General features: G+C 51.3%; 2 protein-coding genes across 2 annotated transcripts in view; both read left to right on the plus strand.

Annotated features, from left to right (window-relative positions):
* TP53RK (TP53 regulating kinase) overlaps positions 1-26,438 on the plus strand; it is a 255,425-nt gene that overhangs the window by 103,503 nt on the left and 125,484 nt on the right. The gene's annotated exons all lie outside the window — the stretch shown is intronic.
* Positions 5,255-12,418, plus strand: OCSTAMP (osteoclast stimulatory transmembrane protein). Its single transcript, XM_058562568.1, has 3 exons — positions 5,255-5,370; positions 7,859-8,861; positions 11,569-12,418. The coding sequence occupies exons 1-3, from the start codon at positions 5,327-5,329 to the stop codon at positions 12,049-12,051; spliced, it is 1,530 nt and encodes a 509-aa protein (XP_058418551.1). The 5' UTR covers positions 5,255-5,326; the 3' UTR covers positions 12,052-12,418.

Below are 26,438 nucleotides of genomic sequence, written 5' to 3' on the forward strand. Positions count from 1 at the left end.
GAGTCCAAGAATGTCAACTCTGCCCCATTCTATTGGTCAAAGCAGGTCACAGGTTAGCCTGGTTCAAGGGGAGGGAAATGGGCTCCACTCCTTGGTGGGAGGAGCGGCATCCACGCTGGGGAGAGGATGGTTGCCCACCATCTTTGGAAGCCTTCCACCATTACACCCAAGAGAAAATTGAGGGAAAGATGTGAACCTGACATTCTGAAAAGGGATATCTAAGCAGCCAGCAGGTTTATAAAGAGATGCTCAAACCCACTTGTCATCAGATAAATGGGAGTTAAACCAAGATTCAACCATACACCAATCAGGGCCAAGACTAGAAAAGTGGTCGATTGGGCTGCCCCGTGGCTTAGCAGTTAAGTGCGCGCGCTCCACTGCTGGCGGCCAGGGTTCGGATCCCGGGCGCGCACCAACGCACGGCTTCTCCGGCCATGCTGAGGCCGCGTCCCACATACAGCAACTAGAAGGATGTGCAGCTATGACATACAACTATCTACTGGGGCTTTGGGGGAAAAAAATAAATAAATAAAAATTAAAAAAAAAAAAAAAGAAAGAAAAGCGGTCGATGAGTGATGGTGAAGTGGGAGGAAACAGAAACCCTCGTGTTCCGCTGGCGATACTATAAACTGTTCCCGGCAGCCTGGCAAGCAACGTGGCAGTGATTGGGGGAATCCGTTATCTGCTTTCCCTATGACCCAGTTATCCTGCGCCTAGGTTTACAGCCCAGCAAATGATCCCACGGGTCCCCAAGGAGACAACGTAGGAGGATAGTCCTGCCACTGTTGTTGGAGGTACCAAGGAGCTGGAGGCCACCTAGGTGACCATCACTGAGGGGGGTATTTAAGTGAAATATGGAGGAAGGACGCTGTGGGAAACACGGCAACGTGTAGAAGCGATGAAGAGCGGGTGCACAGAGCAGAGCGACAGGATAGACAGCTGCGGATTCCAGTGCATACGTCACACAGAAGTGCAGAGGTGGGCAGTCAGGTGGGCAGAGGGATGGAGGCGGTGATGGGAAGCGGAAAGGAACAGAGGAAGGAAAATCATTGGATGAGGGTTCAGAAAGCTGCGTTGGACTCCTGGCTCCACCCCTAACACGCCTGTGCCACGCGCGACGTCAAGCAGGTCCTTCACCATTTTGGACTTCAGTTCCTCATCAGAGAGATGGCAGTGCATAGTCAGGGTCTCAGAAGGAGATAGTAAGCACATCAACTAGCTATTTGGGGAGAGCTTAGTAAAGGGTCTAGTTACAAGTGTGGGCAGAGGGTCACCTAGGGAAACCACGAGCAAAGCGCAGGCGGCGGTGGTGGGAGGCAGGGCTAGTCCTGGAGAAGCACGTCCCAGCCCGAGGTCTGAGGGAGAGCCGCCTAACTGGAGCTGGGACACATCCAGCCCTTGATGACTCCATAGGGAGGGAGCGGCCCTGGATCCTCCTCTCCTCCCTCTCTCAGCTCTCCTGCTGGGGCTCCACACTGGCCAAATCCAGCTGTACTGGTCAGCGTTCTGCAGAGAAACAAACCAACAGGGTGTGTGTATACGGAGAGAGTTGCAATTTGAATCCAAAGGCAGTCTGCTGGCAGAATTCCCTCTTGCTCAGGAGAAGTCAGTCTTTTGTTCTATTCAGGCCTTCAACTAATTAGATGAGGCCCACCACTCTATGGAGGGCAATTTGCTTTACTCAAACTCCATCGATCTAAGTGTAAATCTCATTCAAAAACACCCTCACAGAAACATCTAGAATAATTTTTGACCGAATATCTGGGCCCAGCCAAGGTGACACATAAAATTCACCATCACACCAGCAGAAGCCAGAATGCAAGAGAGTCCTTTGATGCAGTCCCCCCAGGTCCAGCTCGTGGGGCACAAGGCAAGGGGAGAATGGTAGAGACTGGGTCAGGAGAGGCAAACTGAGGAGATGTGGCCTGGAAGATTTAGACCAAATCAGAGCTTGTGATCTAGTGGTCCCCAGGTCTGCATCCAGCCCACTGTCAGGTTTTGTTTTGCTTCCCCCACAATGAATTTTAAACTATCAATTGATCGCTGATATTTAAAATTCAGGAGATTTCACATTAAAACCTGGACTTATGCTTCTCTTGGAAAAGCAAATACCAGAAGATCTGGCAATAGGGGACCCTCCTTGCTACCTGGCAACAATTGTTTGGAGTTGAGCAGAGGTGGTGGGAGAACTTAAGTTGAAGTGTGAGCTCTCTTTTTTGCCACGGTCCCCATCACTCCTTAATGTTTACCTTGGCTCGCTTGATTTGACTCTGTCACCTTCCTGGCCTCTGAAGGCATTTGAGTCTGTGACTCCTGAGCTACATGATCTGGAAGGTCCATTTCAGTGTTAGTGGTCACAGGTTCTAATGGCCTAGAGCAGCCCTACACAGTAGAACTTTCTGAGATGATGGAAATGGCTTGTATCTGCCTTGTCCCATAGAGTAGCCACCTGCTCTGTGTGGCTGTTGAACACTTGCAATGTGGCCGGTCCAAATTGAGATCTGCCCTAAGTATAAAACACACACCAGATTTTAAAAACTGAGCATGAAAAATATGAATGTAAAATATCCCATTAATAATTTTTTATATTAATTACATGTTGAAAGGATAATAATTTGGATATATTAGGTTAAATAGAATATTAAAATTAATTTCACTCTTTTACGTGGCTCCTAGAAAATGTTAAATTACGTATATGGCTCATACTCCATTTCTATTAGATAACACTGCCTGTGTGATAAGATTCTCACCACCTCTCCACATTCTCAGACTGACTGGATAGCGGCGACATTCTACACCCACAGGCTGTGAAATTCAATGACTCTAATATTCTACGGATCTCTGATTATGATTCTAGATCTGAAATTTCCCACTTCCTCTTCTGTTCTGTCTTATGGCTCTGAATCTTCCACCCAGAAATTCCCCTCCACAGAGCTGATTCTATTTTTGATGATTCAGAAGCCCCTTCCGGATGCTATGGGCCCTGGAGTCAGGCCAGCCATATACAGGCAGAAGCAACTGCCTACATGTGCTGAGAAAAGCCAAGAATATCTTCTGCTCCTCCCCTCTGTGTTTCCCCATCCTCCCAAGTGTTACACATCCACCAGAGGCCTTCAGGAAATGACCAGCATGGTCCTTAACCAATCAGCTCCCTGGTGCAAGTGCAGAAACTGGGCGAATGCTGGTGTCTTCCAGGACCGCTGCCCTCTGACCAGCACAATGCCCCGTGGTTTCCTATGTGATGGGACCTGGCCTTGTGGGCATCACAGAGCCTGTACAATCAGGTCTGAGCAGCCTGGGGCTCACTCAGCCCAGGTCAGAGGGAGCAGGGTGGGAGCGTTTATCTATTGTTTACTGGACATCTACATACATTATCTCATCGAATCCTCAACAATCTTAAGAACTAGGTACTAGTGTTCTCATTACAGCAGAGTATACACAAGTTCAGAGAGGGACAGTGTCTTGCCCAAGGTTACACAGCACAGTCAGTGGCAAAGCTGACGTTCAAGCACAGATCTGCTGCCTCCAGCCCGGGACCCCTGTGGTTCAGAGGAACAGCTATCAGTCCCTCTGAGGCTTCTGCAGAGGTTGTCAACTGGTGGCCCTCACTGGCTTTGGCCCACAGACCTGTCAAGGTTGGCCTGCACAGTGGTCTTTCATTTTTTTTAAATGCTGGCTTTAGAAACTTGGAGACTGTTACATAAAAATGGGAATGACTGGCAGCTTTGGAAAATCTAGTAATGTTGGGCCCCTTTTCCAAGGGGTTTTAACCCTCAGCTGGAGCGGAGTAGAAGCTGCCCTTTTCGAAGGGGTCTACACGTGGCTGCTCACCGCTGTTTCCCTCTGGCCGGCTCTGCCCCTTCCCTCAGCTGGCCCGGCCCAGCAGGTGCGTGCGTTTCCTGCTCCTGGTCTGCTCTGCGTGCCCAGTTCTTGGTGGACTTGGAGCCTGGCCTGGCTCCCAGAGGGGCTCGTGACCTGGGAAGGGTGTTAGGCTCTCTGAGGGCCCAGGTGTCTCATTCAGCTGTGTGACTATGAGACTGTCACTTCCCTTATCCGGGCTGCAGATACCTCCTTCAGGCCTGAGCAAGCGACCCAGGCAATATGTCCTTATAAGGGAAAAGGACGGGGAGTCTGGAATACCACCTAGGTGTGCCCCCCTCCCCTGTCCATCCTGCAGGGTCGGGGGCTGGAGGCTCAGGAGAGGCCTAGTCCTGCTGGCTGTGATGGGGCATAGAGACGCTGGAGGAGAAGTGTGTGCTTTCCAGGTAGGGACTGGCTTTCAGAACAGCCTGTAAGTTACCCGCAGGGCCATGATTGCAGCAGAGTGCGTGGAGGGAATTCACATTTATTGAGTTCCTACCCTTGGCAAAGCCAGATGTATCACAAAGTCATCATGAGTCTTGTGAATTCTTCCCTCCACACCAGTAGAGCCCAGTGGCTGACTAGTGGACTCCGGGGCAGGACTGTTGGGTATAATCACGGCTCCACCTCTTTCTAGCTAAGTGGCTCGGTTAAAGGACTTAACTCTCTGGGTCTCAGTTTTCTGAACTGAAGAATGGAAATAATAACAGTTCCCACCACAAAGGGTCGTTGGAAGTAAGGATTCAGCGAATTCGAATAGAAATTGTTTAGAAGGATGCCTGATTCACAGCAAGTGCTCAATAAATGTTAACTGTTATTATCACTCATCTTTTTTAAGAGGAGGAAACTGAGCTGAGAGAGATGAGGGCATCCGCCCAAGCTAGGGGGGGACAAAGCTGTGATTTGAAGCGAGGTCCATGTCGGGCTAAAGACAGGAGGAGCTGGGGAGGGAGACCAGAGCCACTCATGACTGGACAAGAGTCTTAGCAGGTCCAGTGGTCTCCTGTGGGTTCCCACCCGCTAGGAGCTGGGATCAGGCTCCTCTTGGGGCACATTACTGTGGAGGGGGAGGGAAAAGGGGAGCCTGCAGAGTCCTAGTCCCAGTACCACCACTGATGAGCTGTATGACTTGTCGGTTTCCTCCTCCGTAAAATGGCGCTAAATCCCCCCTTCTGCTCTCAGGATTAGAGATGTTGCTGGGAAAAGGCTCTGTTTCTCTCCTCCCACACCTTCCACCCACTCCTGTCTGCCTGCCCTGCCGCAGAGGATGAGGCAGCTTGCCCAGCCCCCAGGGAGGTGGGCCCAGGCAGGGCGGGGCAAGGTGACCAGGAGGGCTTGATTAAGGGCAGAAAAGCAGAAGTGACAGGGTTTCCCAAGTCCTAGAGGACGCAATTCCCCCTACTTCCTCTCCACCTACCATCGCTGTCTGAGTCCATCTGCCAGGATCGGCTGCTATTCGGGGAGCATGAGAGCCCTCCAGGGGACAGCTGAGCGCCTCGTCAGGACCGGGTAGGTCTGGGGACTTCGGACACAGGGAGCCACAGGCAAACGGTCAGTGGTCAGGCTTGATGGTAAGCCTAGGTCTCAAGCGCTGCCATTCCCCGGCTGTGTGTCTTTGGGTAAATCCTTACCTCTTTGAGCCTCAGTTTCCCCATCTGTGGAAGGAGAGTAATAATAATGTCTATAAGACTGTTGTGGGAGCTGAATGAGAAAATGCATGCATAGGGCTTGCTATTGTGCTCAGCCCACAGTAAACACTCAATACATGGCAGCTAGTGTCCTTATAACGATAAGGCCATAATTCATCATCTCTAACCTCAAGTGGGTCCTCGATGCTGCCCAGCACCTGTGTCATTTCCCTAATTCACTTACTCTCCCACTTTTCCGGAGAACTATTTTTTACCTTATCCTTCATCTTCAAGCCTCTGTCACCTCCTCCAGCATCCTCACCATCAGGGCTGCCCTCACGTCCTGCCACCCTGAGCAAACAGAAGCCAACACGCTGGGGGCCGGCCCGGTGGCGCAAGCGGTTAAGTGCACGCACTCTGCTGCGGCGGCCCGGGGTTTGCCAGTTCAGAGCCTGGGCGCACACCGATGCACCGCTTGTCAAGCCATGCTGTGGCGTCGTCCCATATAAAGTGGAGGAAGATGGGCATGGATGTTAGCCCAGGGCCAGTCTTCCTCAGCAAAACGAGGAGGATTGGCAGATGTTAGCTCAGGGCTGATCTTCCTCACAAAAAAAAAAGAGCCAACACGCTAGAGTCAATAAATATTTATGGAGCACCTACTACGTGTTAGACGCTAATCTAGGCACTTGGGATATACCAGCAATCCAAAGGGACCAAGTCTCTGCCTGTGGAGTTGATGCTCTAGTGACAGATAATAGCTGACATTACTATGGTAATGTACTTAACTATGTGCTAGACACAAGATGACCCTATGGGGTACTACTTTTATTGCACCATTTTACAGATGAGAAAACTGAGGCACAGAAAGGTTAAGAAACTTGACCAAGGTCACACAGCTGGTGAATGGTGAAGTGGGGATTTGAACCCAGGCAGTCTGGAGGTCACACCCTTAACCATTGCTCTGTTCTGTGTACGTCAGATGATATGGATATATAAGTGCCCATACTTTGCTTGCCCATTCACTGTCTTCTGTACCCATTTCCTCTGCCTTACCACCTGCTCTTAAGGATGAACAGCCCCCACTTCATTCTAAGACCAGCCCCATCTTTTGCACTCTTGGTCTCGGCCCCTGCCACCCACGGAAGGATATTTCTCCAGCGAGCCACCCCTTTGTCAATGTCCCCTCTTGATTGGATCTCCCATCTGAAACCTGCTAGAGTTTCTCTCGTCTTAAACGAACTCTCCTGGTCCCATTTCCCCATCTGCCCCTCCGGTCCTCTTCTCCTTTACTGCAAAAATGCCTTGAGGGAGTTGTCTGCACTCCTGTCTCACATTTTTCTCCTTCTGGTCTCTCCTGAGCCCACTCTGGTTAGGTTTTGGCCCAACATGCCATCAAGCTACCCTTGTCCATGTCACCCCCACGCGGCTAAATCCAATGATCATTGCTCAGTCCTTGTCTTTCTTATCCATCAGCAGCATTTGACATGTTTGATCTCTCCCTTCTTGAAACGTTTTCTTTACTTGGCTTCCCAAGCACCACGTTGCCTGGTTTCTCAGACTCCTTCACTGGTTCCTCCTCACATCCCAACCTGTTAACCCTGGAGTGCGAGGGCTGGGTCTTTGGCTCTCTTTCCTCCCCGTCAGCACACTGTCCTGAGAACCTCATCCGCTGTCCTCTGCTGGCCCTGTCACTCCCTAGTGTAAACTCTTGAGTGCGGGATTCTCATCTGTGTTGTTCATTCCTGTCTCTGCAATGGCTAGCACATAGTAGTTGCTTAATAAACATTTGTTGTGTGACTAAATATAAGGACAATAGGGTAGAAAAGTTCCTCAGAGGTCAATTGATCCACTCTCCTCCCACTCTCCTCCCCCACAAATTACAGAGGAGACACTCAGGTCTGCAAAGAGGGAAAGTCCAGGGTCACGTAGTGAGTCAACCAAGACTAAGAATTCAAGTGAAATAGTGTCTCTCTCTCTCTCCTTGTTTCTCTCTCTCCATCTCTATTTCATCTGTGCTTCTTTCTCCACAACTCCATCATTCCCTTGGGCCAGTTGCCTTCACAAAACCGGAATTATGTACACAAGCAGCCCAGACATCCATCCCCACGTCCCCAGGAACTGCATGGAAACTGGGCTCTTCCCTGACAACTCCAATGAGAATAATCCTGGGGAAGGCTCTGATTGGTTCAGCTTGGGTCATGTGGGTTTGGGGTGGGTTACTCTGATTGGCCCACCTGGGAAGAGTGCCCACCCCTGTGGCTAAAGGGGTGGAGCCTGTTAGCAGCTGAAGGGTTTGCAGGGCAGGGACAATGGGCAGACAACCACCCCCCACCCTCCTGATAGACTTTCCCCAATTTCCTTGTGTGCAGGTGGAGATTCTGGCTCTTGGGGCTCTGCAAGGCCCTTGCCCTGCTGCAGGCTGCCTGGGTTGCCTTCTCTCGGCCTGTCCCAGCCAGCTGTGGCCAGCTGCTGACCCAGCTCCTCCTGTGCGGTTCCCTGGCCGCTGCTGCCGCAAGTCTGGCCCACCACTGGCTGGTGTCCTCGCTACTTTATCCTCTGGGGCCCTCGGCCCTGGTGGCCACTGTCTGTGGCCTGCTGGTCTTCCTGGGTCTGGGCCTGGTGCGCCCGGCTCGCTGCCTGTTTGCACTCAGCGTGCCCACCCTGGGCACGGAGCAGGGCCGCCGTCTGCTCCTCTCCTGGAGTGCTGCCACCCTAGCTGTTGCCGTGGTGCCCAACGTCTTGGCCAACATGGGCGCGGCCGGGCAGGTGCTGAGGTGTGTCACCGAAGGCTCCCTGGAGAGTCTGCTCAACACCACTCACCAGCTGCACGCCGCGTCCAGGGCTCTGGGCCCCAACAGCCAGGCGAGCAGCCAGGGCCTGACGCTCCAGGCCCAGGGCAATGGCTCTGCCTTCCGGCTTCACATGCTCAGGGTCACTCAGCAGGTCCTGGAGGACTTCTCTGGCCTGGAGTCCCTGGCCCGGGCGGCAGCACTGGGGACCCAGCGGGTGGTCACAGGGCTGTTTCTGCTGGGCCTCCTGGTGGACTCGGCCTGGTACCTCCATCGCTACCTGACGGACCTGCGGTTTGATAACATCTATGCTACTCGGCAGCTGGCTCAGCAGCTGGCAGAGTCCCAGGCCACACACCTGGTGGCCTCCCCGCCAGCCTGGCTGCTCAGGGCGGCCCGGCCGAGGCTGTCCCAGGGGGAGCTGCTGAGCTGTCTCCTGAGGCTGGGGCTGCTCACCCTGCTCCTGGTGGCCACAGCTGTGACGGTGGCCACGGACCACGTGGTCTTCCTCCTGGCGCAGGCAGCCGTGGACTGGGCTCAGAAGCTGCCCGCTGTGCCCATCACGCTCACAGTCAAGTACGACGTAAGTGCGGTGATGGGGAGACCGGCATAGAATCATCTCCTCGAGGGAAGGGGTGGGGTGTGTTATACACTTGATTCGCAATTGAATTTGACCTGCCTTCAGGTCATAGCCCTTGGGTAAGCTGTGGGACCCTGGGGCATCCGCAGGTGAACTCATTTAATTCTCACAACAGCCTGATGCAGTGGGTTCTGTTTTCACCCCTTATTGCAGGTGAGGATACTGATACCCAGAGACATTAAAATAGTTTGCCCCCCAAGGTCACTCTGTTCACAGTGGCAGCCTGTCCTCACCTCATTTTCCTCTCTTGTACAAACTAGATCAATCCTCCTTACCCTACAAGGTTACCCTACAAGTCTCAAAACGTGATAGTCTCTAGAAGGACCTAGCAAGCTCCATGCTACATAGGAGATGGTTAACAAAAACTGGCTATTATTATTAGCTCACATCTGTGTATATCAGGCAGGCAGGGCTTAGGAATAGTCTAGACCAGGGATCCACCAACTGCGGCCCACAGGCCAAATTCTGCCTGCTTCCTGTTTTTGTAAATTAAGTTTTATTGGGACACAGCCACCCCATTTATTTACGTATTGTCCGTGGCTGCTCTACAAGGGCAACGCTGCGTACTTGCAACAGGGATGTACGGCCTGCAAAGCCTAAAATATTTACTATTTTAATAGTAATATAAAACATATTTACTATCTATTTACTATTGAATATATTTACTAGTTCATCAAGATTTGTGGTTTTCCATCTTTTCTTTGGCCACAAATCTATTTATTTTTTATTTTTAATGGTGAGATCTCACACAAACATCCATTATATAAAACACACCATAGTGTCAGACTCTGAGCTAGTAATACTAACAGCTAATACTTATTGAGTACTTATTATATACCAGGAAAGTGTTTTTCAAACTGCATGAAATCAATTTAGGGGGTCATGGTCAGCTTTTTTTTTAATGAAACAGAATAGATTAGAAATGTATTACAGTATATTTACGTGATAAGGGTATGTATTTTATGAAATTTTTCTTCAATCACAATACTATCTGTGCTTGGAAGGTGCTGTAAAATGCATTTCTCACTGTAGATCACAGTAAGGAAGTGTGTCAGGCCATGTCCAGTGTGTTACCTGATTTACTGTATTTCATCAGATCTAAGATGCCATTGATTGCAAGTCACGCCATTATTTAACGTATCGTTAGGAAAGAAAATGCTGCCAATTAAAACATGACACAGTGCCTTCTTATCATTTAGAATTTATCAATTAGAATTCGTAATAGAAATCAATTAGCGTTCTTATGAATTAGAATTAGACAAAAATAGTTCCCTTATTATTCAACATAGATTTATTGTAACACATCTTTCTCATGTACAGACAGCAAGAAAAATAGTGAAGTAATTTGGTGAAGGTTTTCCTAAAAGGCCGTCCCTTTCGAGCCTGACTCTTCTGAGTGACTCTGGCTGAGTTGTCAGTGTCTGTGGCTTTTCACCCAGTATTGTTCCCTGTGCCTTTAGAGCACCGGTGATGCTCCACTATCATTTCCAGCATTTTCTTCCAAGCTGCGGACACCTGCTCCGCAAGTGTTGATGCTGGCACCCTCTGATCCTCTCAGAAACGTGACTTGGCACGACTGCGGAAAGCAGTTACAAGTCATATGGATGTGAAGACATATCTTGATCTTAAAGACGTTAAAATGTGGAAAAAAAAAAGAATCCCAGAACTGATGAAATAAGATAGCTCATTTGACTGTCACTGTGATCCTGTAAGATAGAAGTTACCATCACTGCCATTTTACCCATGAAGATCCCGAGGCTCAGAGAAGCTAGGGAACTTGCACAAATTCAACCAACCCGTAGGTGGCAGGGCTGCGCTGTGACTTTTGTGGGCCCTAGACACGTTTACTTTCATGGACTCCTTTCTCCTTAAAAAATATTAATGACAAATATACTCATATTATATAGTGAAACATATTCTTCAACTTAGAAGTTCATTCTTATTCTGATTTTAAAAGAAAATAGAACATTTTCATAATCCCCTAAAAGAACTGTGGGCCCCAGTACTATGCCTAATGGAGATGTTGGGCAGAACCTGGGCAGGACATGCGCAGAGCCAGGATCCGACCTAAGAAGTATGGCTCCAAGTTCAAATGGTTAAGCTCTGACCTCCCTCCTCTCTAGACACCACTCTTCCTCGCTCCAACATACCCCATGGAAATTGTAGAGCTTACTGCTTATGAGCAGGATACTGGGACACCCCCTGGCTGGGACTGACCCCTGGGTTGCCTACGTGTAATCCACTGTGTGACCTTAGGTTCTCCATCTTTTAAATGAGGCTCACTCTGAGCTCAGCCTCATAGAATTGTGCTTATTTGATGGAATAAAACATCTAAAGTATTCACCAAGGGTTTGGCAAAGAGTAAATGCCCACAAGCATTGATTTGTTTTCTCTAAAGTATTCTCTTCAACGAAAATAATAATAAAAATAGCATTTGTAGGGCGCTCTTTATTTGGCAAAAAGCCCGTTTCAGGCTCCTTATCCCATTAATCCTCCTCAAACCCCAGGAGGCAGGAGTTACTTCTGTGCCCATTTTGCAGATGGGGGCAGGGAAAGTCGGACCGTCCAGCCCTGCAAGCGTGCGCAAGGTTGGGGACAGGGAAGGGGGGGAGAGTCTGTCTGTTGACTCGGCCGTTTCTCCTTTCTGAAGGCTGCGTACACCGTCCTGGGCTTCATCCCCTTCCTCTTCAACCAGCCGCCCGCGGAGAGCCCCTTCGTCTCTGCGCACAACTCCTTCCGGTGGGAGCTGCGTTTCACCGCCCCCGGCTGCCCGCTGCTGCCCGCCCGGCGCCCCCAGGCGGCCGCGCCCCTGGCCGCGGGGCTCCTGCAGCTCGGGGCGTGCTCCACTGTCCTGCTGGAGACCTACGCCCGCCGCCTGCGGCACGCCACCGCGGCGGCCTTCTTCCCGGCCCAGGAGGCGCGGAGGATGCGCCACCTCCACGCCCGGCTGCGGCAGAGATACGACAGGCGCCACGGCCAGCAGCTGCCCCTGGGGACTCCTTCCTGCGCCGGACAGCCGGGCCTGCCAGCAGGCGCCCAGCAGGGAGACACGGGCCTGCTGCACGCCGGGCCCTGGGAGGAGCAGAGAGCAGTGGGGCAGAGGGCAAAGAGCTTCCGAGTCGCACAGACCTGAGTTGCAACCTTGGCCCTTCTGCTGCCTCCCTGTGTGACCCTGGGTAGGTCGCTTCCCCTCTCTGAGCCTCGGTTTCTGCATCTGCATAATGACTGTATAATAACAATCGATGTGACCTACTTTCCACACGGGAATGGTAAGGACGGAATGAAGCATTGGGCATGAAAGGCCTCAATAAACAGAGAAGAACTATGCAAAGTGAAGACGAGGAAGTGCGGGGGCGGCTCACAGTTCCTCCAGGCCAGCTGGGGGTCGGTCAAGCCCCTCCTCTGCATCAGCTGCTTTGTCTCCTAATGGAAGACAGAGAATTCGCATCACGAATGTGTAAATGCTCCTGGATCTTATTTATGTGCCCCTGAATCCTCTGACCTTATTTATCGTAATTTAAAATTTTCTTGATTTTATAAATAAATGTATTTATTAAATCCTAAATTCGATTATGTTACGCCTTTGATTCAAATTCCTTCAGAGGTTCTCCATCTAGGATTGCCAGGTTGAGCAAATAAAAATACAAGACACTCGGTTCAATTTGAGTTTCAGATTAATATGTGTTTAGTATAAGTACATCCTTGGGACATACTTATACTAAACATACTTATACTAAACTCATATTTGTTGTTTATCTGAAATTCAGATTCAACTGGATAACCCGTACTTTATCTGGGAACTCTAACCCCATCCCCACTCCTTGGGCTTGGTATTTCCTGTTTTTCTCTCCAGATCATTCTCTGTCCTTCTCTCACCTGCCCTCTTTCCCAGGAGTCTGACCTCTGTGAATCCACCCACCTGGCTCCCTTGTGCTCTGACTTCCAGCTGGGCTCTGCCAATGGGAGGCGCCGGAAGGCGATCCTAGGTGTGAGGGGAGAGAGGGTGGAGATATTTATTCCTGCAGCCCTCTGGGCTGTAATCTGGCGGAGGTCACATTCTGTCATTCACAACCACAGCGTGTCTGGCCGCGTGGCCCCTCTCCCATGGCTACAGCTCCCCCCCCCCCCCCCGGGATTCTGGAAGGGTATGGCTTCCACCGTTGCTAGTCCCTGAAGGGACTCCCTTAACCCAGTCCCCACCTCTGTACCTTCATTAAACTCTCTTTAGTTATCCCTTTGAGGCTATGATCTCCTTCCTGCCAGGACCCTGAGTGCTGTGCCCTGGGTCACAAAGCCCTGACTGAGCCAGCCTCTCCCTCCCTACTCTGCCCTGGCCACCTGGGCTCAAGCTCCCCGGACTTTAGGCACTTTGCACCTCAGGGCAACACCCTCGCTGTTCCCACTTCCTGGAACATTCTTCCTTCAAGTCTTGGCATGGCTGGCTTCTTTGGATCATTTGGGCATTAGCTCAAATGTCACCTCCTCAGAGAAGCCTTCCCTGACCACTCCACCTAATATTGTCCCATCCCATCTAGTTTCGCTCCATCACAGGAGTCAGCGAACTACAATCGGTGGCCAAATCTGACTGCCGCCTATTTTTGTGAACAGAGTTTTATTGGAACATTGCCGCACCTGTCGGTTTAAGTGTTGTCTCTGGCTGCTTTTGCTACGATGGCAAATTTGAGTAGTTGAGGCAGAGACTACACGACCCATAAAGCCTAAAATATCCAGCCCTTTGAATAAAATATTTGCCAACCCCTGATCTATCATATCGTTTTATCATCGCTATAAATAGCCTTATCAATATCCGTCATTATCTTATAAGTGCGTTACAGTGTAGGCGCCATGCTCTCTGTCTGGCTCTCAACAGTATTTTAGCACCTAAAGCAGTGCTGGGACAGAGTAAGCGCTCAGTAAAAATTAGTTGAATGGCCAGACATGTGGAGGTAGAGTTGCACTCTCTCTGGTCTCAGCTCCTTCATGAGTCCAGATTTGGGGCTTGCAGAAGGGGATGGTCAGGGGCTGGAAGCGGCCTGCACTGGGTCGAGTTTATGGCCAAAGGGGAAGATACAAAGCAGTAAGAACTATCGCATCAAGTGTTTCAACTTAAACAGCCAGTGTACGTGGGAGAATCATATCAGGCCCCAGGCAGCACATCAGCTCTGAGCCTCTCAAAACCAGCCCCCTCGTGACCACATGTGTGCTGGGCAGAATAATGCCCCCAAAGCTGTCCACACCCTACTCCCCAGAACCTGTGAATACGTCACCTTACAGGACAAAAGGGATTTTGCAGACGTGATTAAGTTAAGAGTCTGGAGATGGGGAGATTTTCCTGGATTATCTGGGTGGGCCCAGATCACAAGGGTCCTTACAAGAAGGAGGCAAGAGAGCCAAAGCCAGAACAGAAGAAAGAGATGTGGGGACTGAAGCAGAGGTTGGAGTGACGTCATTTCGAGGAAGGGGGCCCGGACCAAGGAGTGTGGGCAGCCCCCCTGAGCCAGCAGGGTAGGAGCAGGTGGGGCTATGGAGTTCTTCTGGGCCAAACATTCCATCTCCCTCCTCTGTTGCCCTCTGCTCCCCTCCAAATTCTGGCTAGAGTGGATCTGGGGGATCATAAATTCCACATAATTATTGTAAACCCCCTAGGTTGTCTTTTTTGTTGTTGTTTTTGCAACAAGGATAAGAAAAATTTATAAAATAAAGAGTTTGCAATCTTTTCCTCATCACCCGTACACTTCCAGAAGAAAGTTTTCTTGCTGTTGGGTCAGCTTCTAGGCCTTTCTTTGTGTAGAATCTGAGTAATAAGTAAACAAGGAAACAAAAAGAAATATGAAACTCTAAGTTGATCTAATTTACAAAGAACTAACGTGGGCTGAATTGGGTGCCCCATCAGTCAGGGTTTAATTACAGATAAAGAAATTGCTCTGGATATGTCAAGCCAGGGGAGATTTAACACAGGGAATTGGGTCCTTACAAAGTGGTTGGAATGAGGCCCCAGGACTCAACCAAGGAACTCAGCTCTGCTATAATCAGGAAGCTAAGAAATCAGACGGCCACCACTCAGACAGCTGGCTCTCAGAATGCACCATCTTGGCTGTGTCCACGATGAGAAAGACGCCACCACAACCAGAACCAGGCTGCACGTGCAAGACTTGGCCCACGAAAACATGCAGGCCCCATGCTCAGCCTCTCAACCCCATAAAGCTAGAGCCCCAAGACTGAGATTTCCAATAATACCGTCCACCAGCACCTCCAGCAGGCCTGCGGCATCGCACACCTGGGGATGCCGTTCACATCACAGTCCGAGAGTGATCACCTCGAGTTGATGTGCAGGGGTCCCCTGCAGCCTGCATGACCCCCCACGGTGACCTGGCTCTAAGGATCTATTTCTATTTGTCAACAGAAACAGAAGCAGCAGAAATGGAGCTTCTACTTCCTTCCATCTTCCAAATCTCACACAGGTGCGTCTGATCGGCAGAACCTAAACCACAGCAGACCCCTCACTGCAAGGAAGTCTTGGAAATGTAGTTTTTAGTTTTCCGACCTCTGTAGTTTGGGAAGACATGCCAAAATAATGGCTTTGAAACTTTTTTGATCTCCCTCCACAGGCAAAATGCCTTTTTTTTTTTGCAACCCCGTACACACACATACACACATGCACGCACCTGAAGTAAAAGTTTAATGAAAAACACATTCTTAATTTGTGCAATGCACCTTGATATTTTCTATCCTGTTTTATTCTATTCGATTCCATTTAATCATACCTGATTCCATTCTACTCTAGCTTAGTCTACCTATTCCATTCCAGTCTAGCCCGCTTCGTTAAAACATTACTGGTAAGGACTTAGCAAGTTGAAACACTGTTGAAAAGGAGGGTGGATTGGATATCTTACTTGCCCTGGAGAAAGCAACTTCTGAGATGTGAGGCATGCAGTTTAGAGACAGGAAGGAAAGAGAGAGTGTTGGTAGGGCTGCTGCCTGGAGTGTGAAATAGTGAGACAGAGATGGGGAAAGAGGATTTTAAACAGTTTTGTGGAGTACTGTCCCCCTTAGGGTTTTTGAAACTCCAGTAAAAATACAGTTACCTTCCCTTCTGTCTATGCTGCTGCCAAAGCGTTTACTTGAATGCCAGGACCCAACGGGGGCCCAGCTGACGGGGCTTCCTGCAGGTCACGTGATTACAGGGGACAGACACACGGGCAGAGCTTCAACCCGGGGCTTCCAATCCATCCATTACTGGAACTGACATCCAAAGGCATATCTGGGTGGTTGGGTTTTCAAAAGGATGAAGCAGAGAAATGCTACAACTTGCCCCTTCCATCCCTGTGCTCCCTCTCCACCCCCCAACGGCCTGAGTTATTTTTAGGCCGTGAGTCACCAATTACAGTGGGCTGGGCCACCCTCCAGCCACTTTTCCACCTACTCCCAAAGGTGTTTGTGCTCATTGCTGAGGGGCATCACTGGCCGCCTAGGACACCCAGCCCCCATCGAGGGTCCCTTTCCCACAAAGCTGCCTTGCTGTTTGTTCAGGCACTGACTCATCCACACATTTTTTTAATTGCACAATAGGCATCCTTGTCCTTATAGAAATCAGAGCAGTACAGATAATAATAGCTAGTGTTCACTGGATACTTATGACGTGCTAGCAAACTCTTAACAACTGGTTCTAAAAAAAAAGCCCTCATTTGTGGTGTTGGCTGATTCCCATGGTGTAAATACTCCCAACACGCGATTTCAAGCAACGCACGCCATGTCACTGGAAGGGGAGCTGGGAAGAGATGGCCACGATCGGCTCTCACGAGCCGGTGTGGCTGCCTCCAGCACACCATTAGATGTGCCCAAACCCTGTGAAAAGCTTTACGTACATCACCTTATTTAAACCTCACAAAAGTATATGAGATGGATGATATTATTGGTATTCTTCTTTTCGAAGTGAAGAAATTGAGATTCAGGGAGGTTAAGTATTTTGCCCAAAGTCACACAGTTAATAAGCTACAGAGCCAGAATTTAAACTCAGGGAGTCTGGCTCCCAGAGCCCATGATCTCAACTGGTCTCTCAAATAAGGGTAAAGAAATATATAGCGTTATGTGTTGTTTTTTTTGCGTGTGTGTGGCGAGGAAGATCAGCCCTGAGCTAACATCCACTGCCAATCTTCCTCTTTTTTGCTACGGAAGATCAGCCCTGAGCTTACATCCGTGCCCATCTTCCTCTATTTTGTATATGGGATGCTGCCACAGCATGGCTTGATGAGCTGTGTGTAGGTCCCCAGGCCGCTGAAGCAGAGCGTGTGAACTTAACCAGTATGCCATGGGGCCAGCCCTTGTGTTGAGTTTTAAATGACATGATACTATATGTGTAGTTCTACAGCTTATATTTTCATTCAACAATAAATCTTGGCCCTACCCCATTCCTTTTAACTGTTGAATGGCATTGATAGATATGTCATTAGTTTTTTAGCAGTCCCCCCTTGGTAGATGTTTAGCTGGTTTCTAATTTTTGCTATTGTAAACAATGCTGCAATGGACATCTTTGCCCATGCTTCCTTGTGTACATCAGAGCGTTTCCTTAGCATAGACATAGAACTTCCTAAATTACATGGGAATTCACTTATTAAATTACTTATGAGGTTCTAGTTTTTAGGTGCCTGTTAGCTGGTATGACAGGTCAACATCCAAGATGACCCCTAATGACCGCCTGGTATTCACACCCTTGTGTGATTCCCTCCGCTTGAACCGGCAGGACCTGAACTTCTTCCGGTTAACAGAATATGATAGAAGGGAGAGGCTGTCGTTTCTGTGATCAGGCTACGTGAGATCATACCTTCCATCTTGCTAGCAGACTCTCTCTATTGCCTTCTTTTTGGCATGCATGCTTTGAAGCAAGCCGCCATGTTGAAGAAGGAACTGAGGGTGGCCTCTGGTGACAGCCAGCTGGGAACTGAGAGCCTCAGTCCCACAGTCCCCAATTCCACCAACAGCCTTCTAAGTGAGCTTGGACATGGGTCCTTCCCCAGTTGAGTCCCCAACCCTGGCTGATATCTTGATTGCAGCCTGCCAGGGACCCTGCAGCAGAGGACCCAGCCGAGCCATGCAGACTCCTGACCCGCAGAAACCATGAGATAAGAAATGAGTGTTGTTTTAAGCCACTATGTTTGTGGTAATTTGTTAGGCAGCAATACTGCTCGGGTCCACCAGAAGCCAACCCTGAGACGAGGATGTAAGTGCAGTAGTTTCTCTGGGAGGTGATTCCAAGAAGCAGCAGTAGGGGAGTGAGGAGGTGAGAGAAGAAAGCAAAAGAAGCTGACTCGGGGTGCATCAGTGAGCAGATGGCTGCTGTGGGCAATTGAGGCTCAGTCCCTCGGGGACTCTGGGAGATGGTGAAGACCACGCCTCACAGCTGCCCCCTCATGAGTAGAGGAATTCTGGGTATTTATCTTCTAGCTCTTGGCCGTCACTGGCTGAGGGCTGCTCCTGGAGACGGAACTCCCTCGGCACTTCCAGCCCGCCCCCGGCCTGGACTGGGAGAAAATGCCTTCAGGTGTAGTCCCAGGTGCTCACGGTGGGACACCAGCAGCCTGTATGGGAACTGGAGGTGCCAAGGGGTCACGAGTGGGGCTCCGACAGCATCTTCTCCTCCATATGGACCGGAAGGAACATGCGATAGGGGGTCAGACAGGTCCATGTTTAAGTCCAGCTTCCACCCTTCAGTAGCTGCGTGACGTTGAACCAATCGCTGAGTCTCCCTGAGCCTCTTTGTCCTTTCCTGTCAACGGGATGCCAGAACCTTCCTCGCATCCACGTGCGAGAAGTGTGGGAAGAAGCTCTCGCACAGCCTTGACCCGTGCTTGGTCTTCACTAACATTTCATTCATTTACTCAACAAGTGTTTACCAAGCATCTACTACATGCCAAGCCCTGTGCACGGCTCTGGCGGTACAGCGGTGGAAGGGGCACACGAGATCCTTATGAGTTTCCATTCTAGACAAGACCCTGGCAACAAACAAGTTACAAAATAAACAAACAAGATAATTTCACGTCGGGAGAAGTGTTACGAAGGGGCTGGTGAGCAATCTCAGATGGGGTGGCCAGGGAGGACCTCTCTGAGGAGATGTCCTTTGAGCTGAGACCTGAAGGATGAGCAGGAGCCAGACACGCAAAGAGAGAGGGAAAGAACACTCCAGGCAGGAGAAATGGCGAGTGCAAAGGCACTGAGGTGGGGGCAAGTTTGATGCTTTTAAAGGACAGAAAAGAGGACAGAGAGGTTGTTAGACAGCGTGTCTGAGGCCCCAGCTCCTTTCAGGAACCCCCCAGCACACTGCATGTTGGGTGCCAGGCCCAAATGGACAGAGGAAAGTGAAGGCTAATTCTAGCCCTGCTGACAATCCCTCGCTTGGCCTCAGGATCTTCTTAGTCTTTGGCCTGAAGATTGAAAAACACAGGCTGGAACCTCTGCGTGGTGGTACCTGCTCCCTCATTCTATCCCAAGGGCCCTCTGAGGGAGGCAAAGGGATCATTGTCGTACTCATTTTACAGATGAGAAACCTGAGCTGCAGAGAGGATTATGGGATTTTCCCAGAGTCATAAATGGTAATGTTGACCCTTATCATACCCAATGAAGACTCCCCAACTTCAAAACAAGTGAGATGGGGAAGAAGGGTGCTAATTTCCCTTGACTGAGGTGATGGAGAGAGCCCTGTGGTCTCCCACTTGAAGACCCTGAGTTGTCCAAGGACTTGGAAACTTGACAGTATCAGACGCCCTCTGCTGGCTGCCGCGGGACCCTCCTGGGGACAGGGGCTGAGAAGGAAAGGTACCAGGGCAGAAGGCCAAGCCCCCTGCTGCCACCCCCTCGCTGCCCACCTGGTAGTGCCAAGGCGACCCTGGAAATGCGTTCAAGTGCTGAGTTCCAATCCCCACTCTAGCACTCGTTGGTTCCATGACCTCAAGAGGTTCCTCATCTGTGCAGGGTCTCAGCTTTCCCAAGTGTGAACTGGGGGTCCTGATGCCTAAGTCCCAGGGCTGACTTGTCCTCGGCTCCACTACGGGGCCACAGTATCCCTAAACTGGGAGACAGAATCCCTGAGTTCTAATCCGTTCCTGTTACAGACTCACCTTGTTGTAGGGTGGGTGTTCTCGGTTATCTATTGCTGTGGAGCAAACTGCCCCAAAACGTAGGGCCCTAAAACAATAATTTATTATCATCTTTCACACTTCTGTGGGTTGACTGGGCGTAGCCTGGGGTCTCTCCTATGGGGGAAGGCAGAGGGTGACCGGGGCTGGAGGCATTTGAAGGCTTAACTGGGCTGGCCATCCACGACGGCTTCTCCACTCACAGCGTCTGGGGCTCAGTGCTCCCTCACGTGGCCTGGACAGAGCGGCCTGAATGCCTTAAATGGCAACTTGGGGCTCAGAGGCTGCCAGCCCAGTTAAGCGCTACGTCTAGAACTGGTCCGTGTCGCTTCCACCAAAAGAGTCACAGGGCCCGGTCAGATTCTAGGCAGTGGAGAAACAGACCCCACCTCTCGACTGGGAGGGGCAAGGTCACCTTGCAAAAGAGCACGTGGGACACCTCCTTGGCCACCCTTGGAAAATGCAGTCCGCCATAGGGCAGCCCGAGGAGCCAGATGACGCCTTCGTCTTTCATCAATCAGGAGCCTTTCTGAATTTAGCTGGGAAGGACCGGGTGCGGGAGGCTGGCTATCTGTTTTCATTCTCCAGATGGCACTCCAGGAAGAAGGGGAGATGATCCGTATAACGTGGCAATGCTATTTTGAGTCAGCCAGAGCTGGATTCAAATCCAGCTCTCTCACCGAGGACTGAGTGACTTTGAGGCATCTTGTTACTTCTCAGGGACTCAGTCTCTTCACTGTTCATCTGAAGGAAGCCAAGGGGGTGGAAACTGCAGGACTGGACCACACTCAGGGAGGACTCCCACATCCTGGAGTGGGAGGGAGCATCCTGGGCTTAACTGGCATTTGCCACCTTGGACAGAGCTGAGTAAGGGGCAGCTGGGGTTGGGTGGGGACAGGGAACATAAAGATGAGAGTGTTGAGGTTCTGCTTCCTGCTTGGCGCCTGACTGTCTGTGTGGCATTGGAAATCATCCCTCTCTGGACCTCAGTTTCCTCGTCTATAAAAAGGGAATAATACCCGCCTGGCCAGGGCGGTGGGAAATAGAGATAATGAATGTAAGGCACCTAGCCTAGTGTTTGGCCCAGAGCAGGTGCTTTCCTATTGCTACTGCTGAAGGAGCCGGAGAAGAGGATAGAGCTGGGAGGAAGTATAGCGTGGTGGGTAAGAACGCGGACTCCACCTCCGAGCCACCGGGTTCAAATCCTAGTAGCCCCTCCTTACTAACCCATGTACCCTTGAGCAAGTTATTCAACTGCTCGAGTCCTACTCAGTTTCTTTGTAAAACGGGGATCTACTAATACTTTCCCCATAGGACATTGTGAGCATAGAGTGAATTGACACATGTAAAGCACTTGCAGCATCGCCAGGCAATAGTACATGCTTCATACACACTAGTCATCATTTGTTATGAAGGCTGCAAAGGGGGACACCCTGCAGCCTGGCTGGTGCCCCCCAAATACTCTCCTGCCAAGATCCCTCTCATTCACTTCTTGTCCATTTATCAGATCTGTAGGTTAAGAGTTTGGGGTCCAAACTGTGCTCAGACATTAAGGAGTGGGGGGGAGGGCGATATAGATTACAGTAACTGTAATCTCTAAGATATTCACCCCTTGCCACAGTCGAGCCCAGTGTTAAGTACTTTACATGGATTTTTCCCACATCACTCATGTAAGCCTTCCAAGGACACTCTGGGGTGAGTTCTGTTATTATTGTTCCATTTCACAGATGAAGAAATAATCTTCAGAGGGCATAATTGATGGATTGTCAGCAGCAAACCATTCCTCAGCATCTGCTCTGTGTAGGCAGGGAGCCAGGCTCCCTGGAAAGCAGCCTTTATGCCTTTTATGAGGCTTTGTGTGGTCCCACCTTCAGGAAGCTTTCTCTAGTGAAGAAACGAGTTCTTTCATTCATTCAACTACCATCACGCACTTTTTCTGTAGCAGGCACAGAGCTGCAGATCCCTAACTGGTTTGTGCCTTGTGGGTGGCACAGTCTTAGAGATGGGAGAGGTCCCTGTGGACGTGGGGCACATCCTCCAAGATTTTGCAGATCTTCAGGAGGAGGAAGGGAAGACTGGGGAAAGTAAGCAGGAGAAAGTGACAAGGTGACAAGGAGGTGAGAAGTTTAGGAGGAGACAGGACCGACCCAAGTCTAGACGGGCAAATTCCTTCCATTTCCCCGCAGCTCTGGGCCTTGGTTCCCCATCTGTCAACTGCAGGGCTGAGGTTTCTGTCAGTGAAAACAGGATACGATTCCAGAATTGTGTCCGCGGACTCCTCCCCCGTTTCCCAGTGGCGCTGACCCTGTAAAGAGGGAAAGAAGGGAGGGAGGGAAAGAAGGGAGGGAGGGAAAGCCCAGAGGAAAGGCGTGCAAGCAGGGCGCCAGATACCTCTGCTCCCTTGAGGTGTCTAGCGTGCGGTGCCAGGAGCGGTGGCAAAGGACTGGTTCTGCGCTGGGGCACCCAGAATCAGCCAAGCGGTATCAGCGGGGAGAGCGCGGTAAGGCCGGCAGAGGAGCCGGCCTGGGGTGGTCGCGGGGAGCAGAGCAAAGAGAAAGGTCAGCGAGGCGGAGATCCGACAGCGCCCACCGCGCTTCATGGACTGACACCGCGCTTCAGAGTCCTGAGTCCCGCGAACCTGGCGAGACCTGAGAGGGCTCGAGCAGTCTGTCTGGCAGGAAGCTGCGTTCGGGCGCCGGGTTCACGGCTAGAGCGCGCCCCTGCAGTAGTCCCACCCCGGGAAAGATCGCTCCAACTCGGGCTAAAAGTCGTCTTGGAAACTGAGCAGCGCGTTTCCCAATTCCTGCTGCTGATTCCTCGGAGTCCCCAGCGCTCCGTGCGGCGGCAGCGAGACCCTGCACGGAGCTGGAGAAACGAGTCAGCTGGAGACAGCCGCGGGACCCCTAGCTTCCCGCGCGGAGAGCGTCCCCAGATTCCCCGAGGACACCTTGGCGGCTGGGAGGAATACCCCAACTCGCCGCTACCTTAGGGGTGCAGCGCGTACAGGGGCGCATGGAGAACCCCACCAAGCATCCTGAGCGCGCGAATGCGTCGGTCCTGGGCACCATGCCCCGGCCTCCGTTGGCTGTACAGGTGATGACCTTGACCCTGGTGCCCCTCGTATGTGCCGTAGGTGTGGCGGGCAACGCCATGGTGGTCCTGGTGGTGTTCCGGACCGGCCACATGGTCACATCCACCAACTGTTACCTGGTGAGCCTGATAACAGCGCGGATCTGCTGGTGCTCCTGGCGGCGGAAGTGCCTACTGTGGCCGAGGCCGCACCCGCCCGGGTTTGGGTCTTCGGCCACGCGGGCTGTCTGGCCATCAACTACCTGCAGTACTTGGGCTTTAAGTCCACAAGCTCCACCACCGCGTTCACCGCGGAGCGCTACCTCGCCATCTGCCGCCCGCCGCGCGCCCAGGCTCTGCGCACCGTGGCGCGGGCCAAGCGCACCGCGGCGTCGGTGTGGCCGGGCAGCGGCGCCTGCTGCGTGCCCTGGCTCTTCCTGGTGGACACGCGCGAGACCGCGTACGCCGACGGCGAGCAGGTGCAGGGCGGCTACCGCCTGTCGCGCTCGCTCTGCCTGCCCGTCTGTTTCCTGGACTTCGCGCTCTTCTATGCGCCGCCGCTGGGCCTGGCCACCGTGTTCTACGCGCTCATTGCCCGGGTCCTCTTCCTCGGGCCACTGCCTCCTGGTGACACGGGGCGCTCGGGCTCTCTGGCCAAGTGCTCTTCTCCTCCCGGGGCAGGAGAGGCGCCCTCAACTCCCGGAAGCAGGTAGGGACCTCCATCCTCACTCGGTCCCCTGTGTACTGAGCCAGCAGATTGATGGGTAGAAGCTTGGGCCCTTCTGGAGTCCAACTCCTCAGCTTCAAATCTCTATTGTGCCACTTACTAGGGTTGTTTATGGAGATAGCACTGCTGCCTTTCTGAGCCTCGGTTTCCTCTTCTTCGCCTTTTATAGGATAGGGCAGTGCCCACCACACGAGTGTCCTGAGAAGTGAGATTAACCGTGCAAAGTCTTTAGCCCCCGCGAATCACAGGCTAAAAGCTCAATTAATGTTGCTTATTTCTAAACTTTCACAATGAGGAGCTACACAGTAACTGTTTTTCTCTTTTCCTGATGGCCGAAGCGAAGGCTCAGAAAGGTGAAGTGAGCTCCCCGAGTCCACACGCTCCATCTGACACTAAAGCTGCCTCAGTGGACCCCGAGAGCCAGAGAACCCAGGAGGGGGATGGGGTGTGGTGAGGGGGGGCGAGATCCAGCATTTATTGAGCACTTACTGTGTGCCTGATGCGTGATCCTTCCGGATATTATCCCTGTTTGGGAGGTTTAATACCTATTTTTATGGACAAGGAAACAGGCTCAGAAGGGAAAAGGGAGCCATAAAGCTGACACTAAGAGAACTGGGGCGGGACCCCAGGTGGCGGGATCCCTTATATGCTCCCCTCCACCCCCACTCCAGCAGTGTGGCCTGCAGGGTTTTCCAGGAATGCAGCGGGGTGGAGAGCTCTGGTCTGTATCTTCAGCCTTCCAGCCCCACCCTCAGCCTGAGGGGAGGAGGAGGATGCTTTGTCCTGGCTGAGTCACTCCTGAGCCAGGCAAGGATCATCGGTGCCACCTCCCTGCCCCCCAGGGTGGGTGCACTGTTGGGGGCTATTCCAGCGCCTCAGACAGCCCCTTTGGCCCATCCTACTTGCAGGCACCTTAGCTCGGCAGTTTTCAGATGAAAGACAGTGGGGCACAGGCTGAGCAGGTTTGAAATATTCATCTCTGGCTGTTGGCCCATCCCCACTTAGCTCCCCCTTCCCTCCCACCAGCTTATTTACTACTCTGTTTACCACTGGAAGGGCTAGGATCCAACCCCAGCCTCACCTATGCGTTAGGTGAAACTTCTGGTGATGAAGAGTATTCCAGACCTGGGTTCTAGCCCCTGGCTTTGCCAATGTCTTGCTGTGTGGCTTTGGGTAAGTCACTTCACCTCTCTGAGCCTTGATTTCCTCCTCTGTAAAATGAGGATAAAGTGCCTGTCTACCTCAATGGACGGTAGGGAATGTTATGAATCTGGCAGGTAGGAAGTGTTCAGTGTATGGTACCTGTTATTATTGTTTTGTTGGAGCATGAATGCCTTTTTTGATAGTGGGAGGTCTATGGACTGAGCGCTCTTTGATGCCTAAGAGAGCCCTTGCAGAACGCAGTGTACAATCGCAATAGGAAAGAGGCATTAAATGAAAGCAGAATGTCAATGGAGAATAATAATAATGATAGTAATAATAATGATGACAACGGCTAACATTTATTTGGCCTTTGCTATGTGCCAGGTGCCGATCCAAGCACTTAACAGAAGTTAACCTCATGGATTTGTACAGCGACGCATTATGTAGGTCCTGTTATCATCTCAGTTTGACAGGTAAGGAAACTGAGTCACAGAGGGGCTGCCCAAGGTTACAGAACTGGTAAGTGCTAGAACCAGGATTTGAACCCAGGCTACCTGGCTCCAGAGCCCACACACTGCTGTCCGATGTTTATCACCAAAATGAACCTAAAAGGGAATGGAATTGAATCTGAATTTGGTAAAATCAGAAGGCAAGACTGACTAGGAATTGCTGAGGATTCTGGAGAATATTTTAGCACTTAAGTTTGTTGACTTAGTCAGGGCCAGGCCTCTTTGGAGAGGTCGCGCATAAGAGCTAAACTCGTGGACTCCGAAAAGCAGTCGTGTGCTGGAACATTCCAGGCTAACTTTCTTGATGAGAAAGTCGTCTCTCCCTCTTCCTCAGAGCTGATTGAACGTATCCAGGGTTTTCCGGGCAGAACCAGTTCCGGGACTATTTGAGCCATTTAAGCTCTAGTAAGTGAACTTTTGCCACCCATGGTTTGGTCTCTGAAGGGGCCAGTGTGTGCTCCCGGGTAGGGGCAGGCCTGCTGCCCGGCTGGCCTCCCGGTATTAGGGACATGCCTGTCTCCTGTTGACAGGTGCCCCCTTGTGGCATTTTCATTCCAGAATTTAGAAACTGGGCATCTTCTGAAACCCCTTCCAACCTGTACCACCTCTAGGAGGCTTTACTTAGTCGACGCTGCCAGGGAAGTGCTGGCCTAGATCTTGAGTTAGGACGCGAAGAGCAGGGAGGGGAAAGGCATTACAGGCAGCGGTGGGCAAAGGCAGGAAGGAGCGTCAGGAGGGCGGGGGCAGGGGGACTGAACGTAGCAGAAGTGAGAGTGTGGCTGGACAGAGAGGCACGTCCAGGGCTAGACAGCTGGTTAGTGCTGGAATCAGGATTCTAACCCTGCTCTGTCGGGCTCTGACCCCATGCGACTGTAGTGGTAAGAGCAGTAGAGGTTATGTTAGCAGCAGCGGCAGCAGAAATCACCCACGGAGCATTTATTAC

This window comes from Diceros bicornis, chromosome 19, assembly GCF_020826845.1.
Source record: "Diceros bicornis minor isolate mBicDic1 chromosome 19, mDicBic1.mat.cur, whole genome shotgun sequence".
NCBI classification, from domain to species: Eukaryota; Metazoa; Chordata; class Mammalia; order Perissodactyla; family Rhinocerotidae; genus Diceros; species Diceros bicornis.

Bases quoted from the DNA above. Each gene is read 5' to 3' on its own strand.
- OCSTAMP (XM_058562568.1), top strand. From the start codon at position 5,327: ATGAGAGCCCTCCAGGGGACAGCTGAGCGCCTCGTCAGGACCGG. The intron at 5,371-7,858 runs GTAGGTCTGGGG...CCTTGTGTGCAG, and splicing joins GAGCGCCTCGTCAGGACCGG to GTGGAGATTCTGGCTCTTGG. The intron at 8,862-11,568 runs GTAAGTGCGGTG...TCCTTTCTGAAG, and splicing joins CGCTCACAGTCAAGTACGAC to GCTGCGTACACCGTCCTGGG.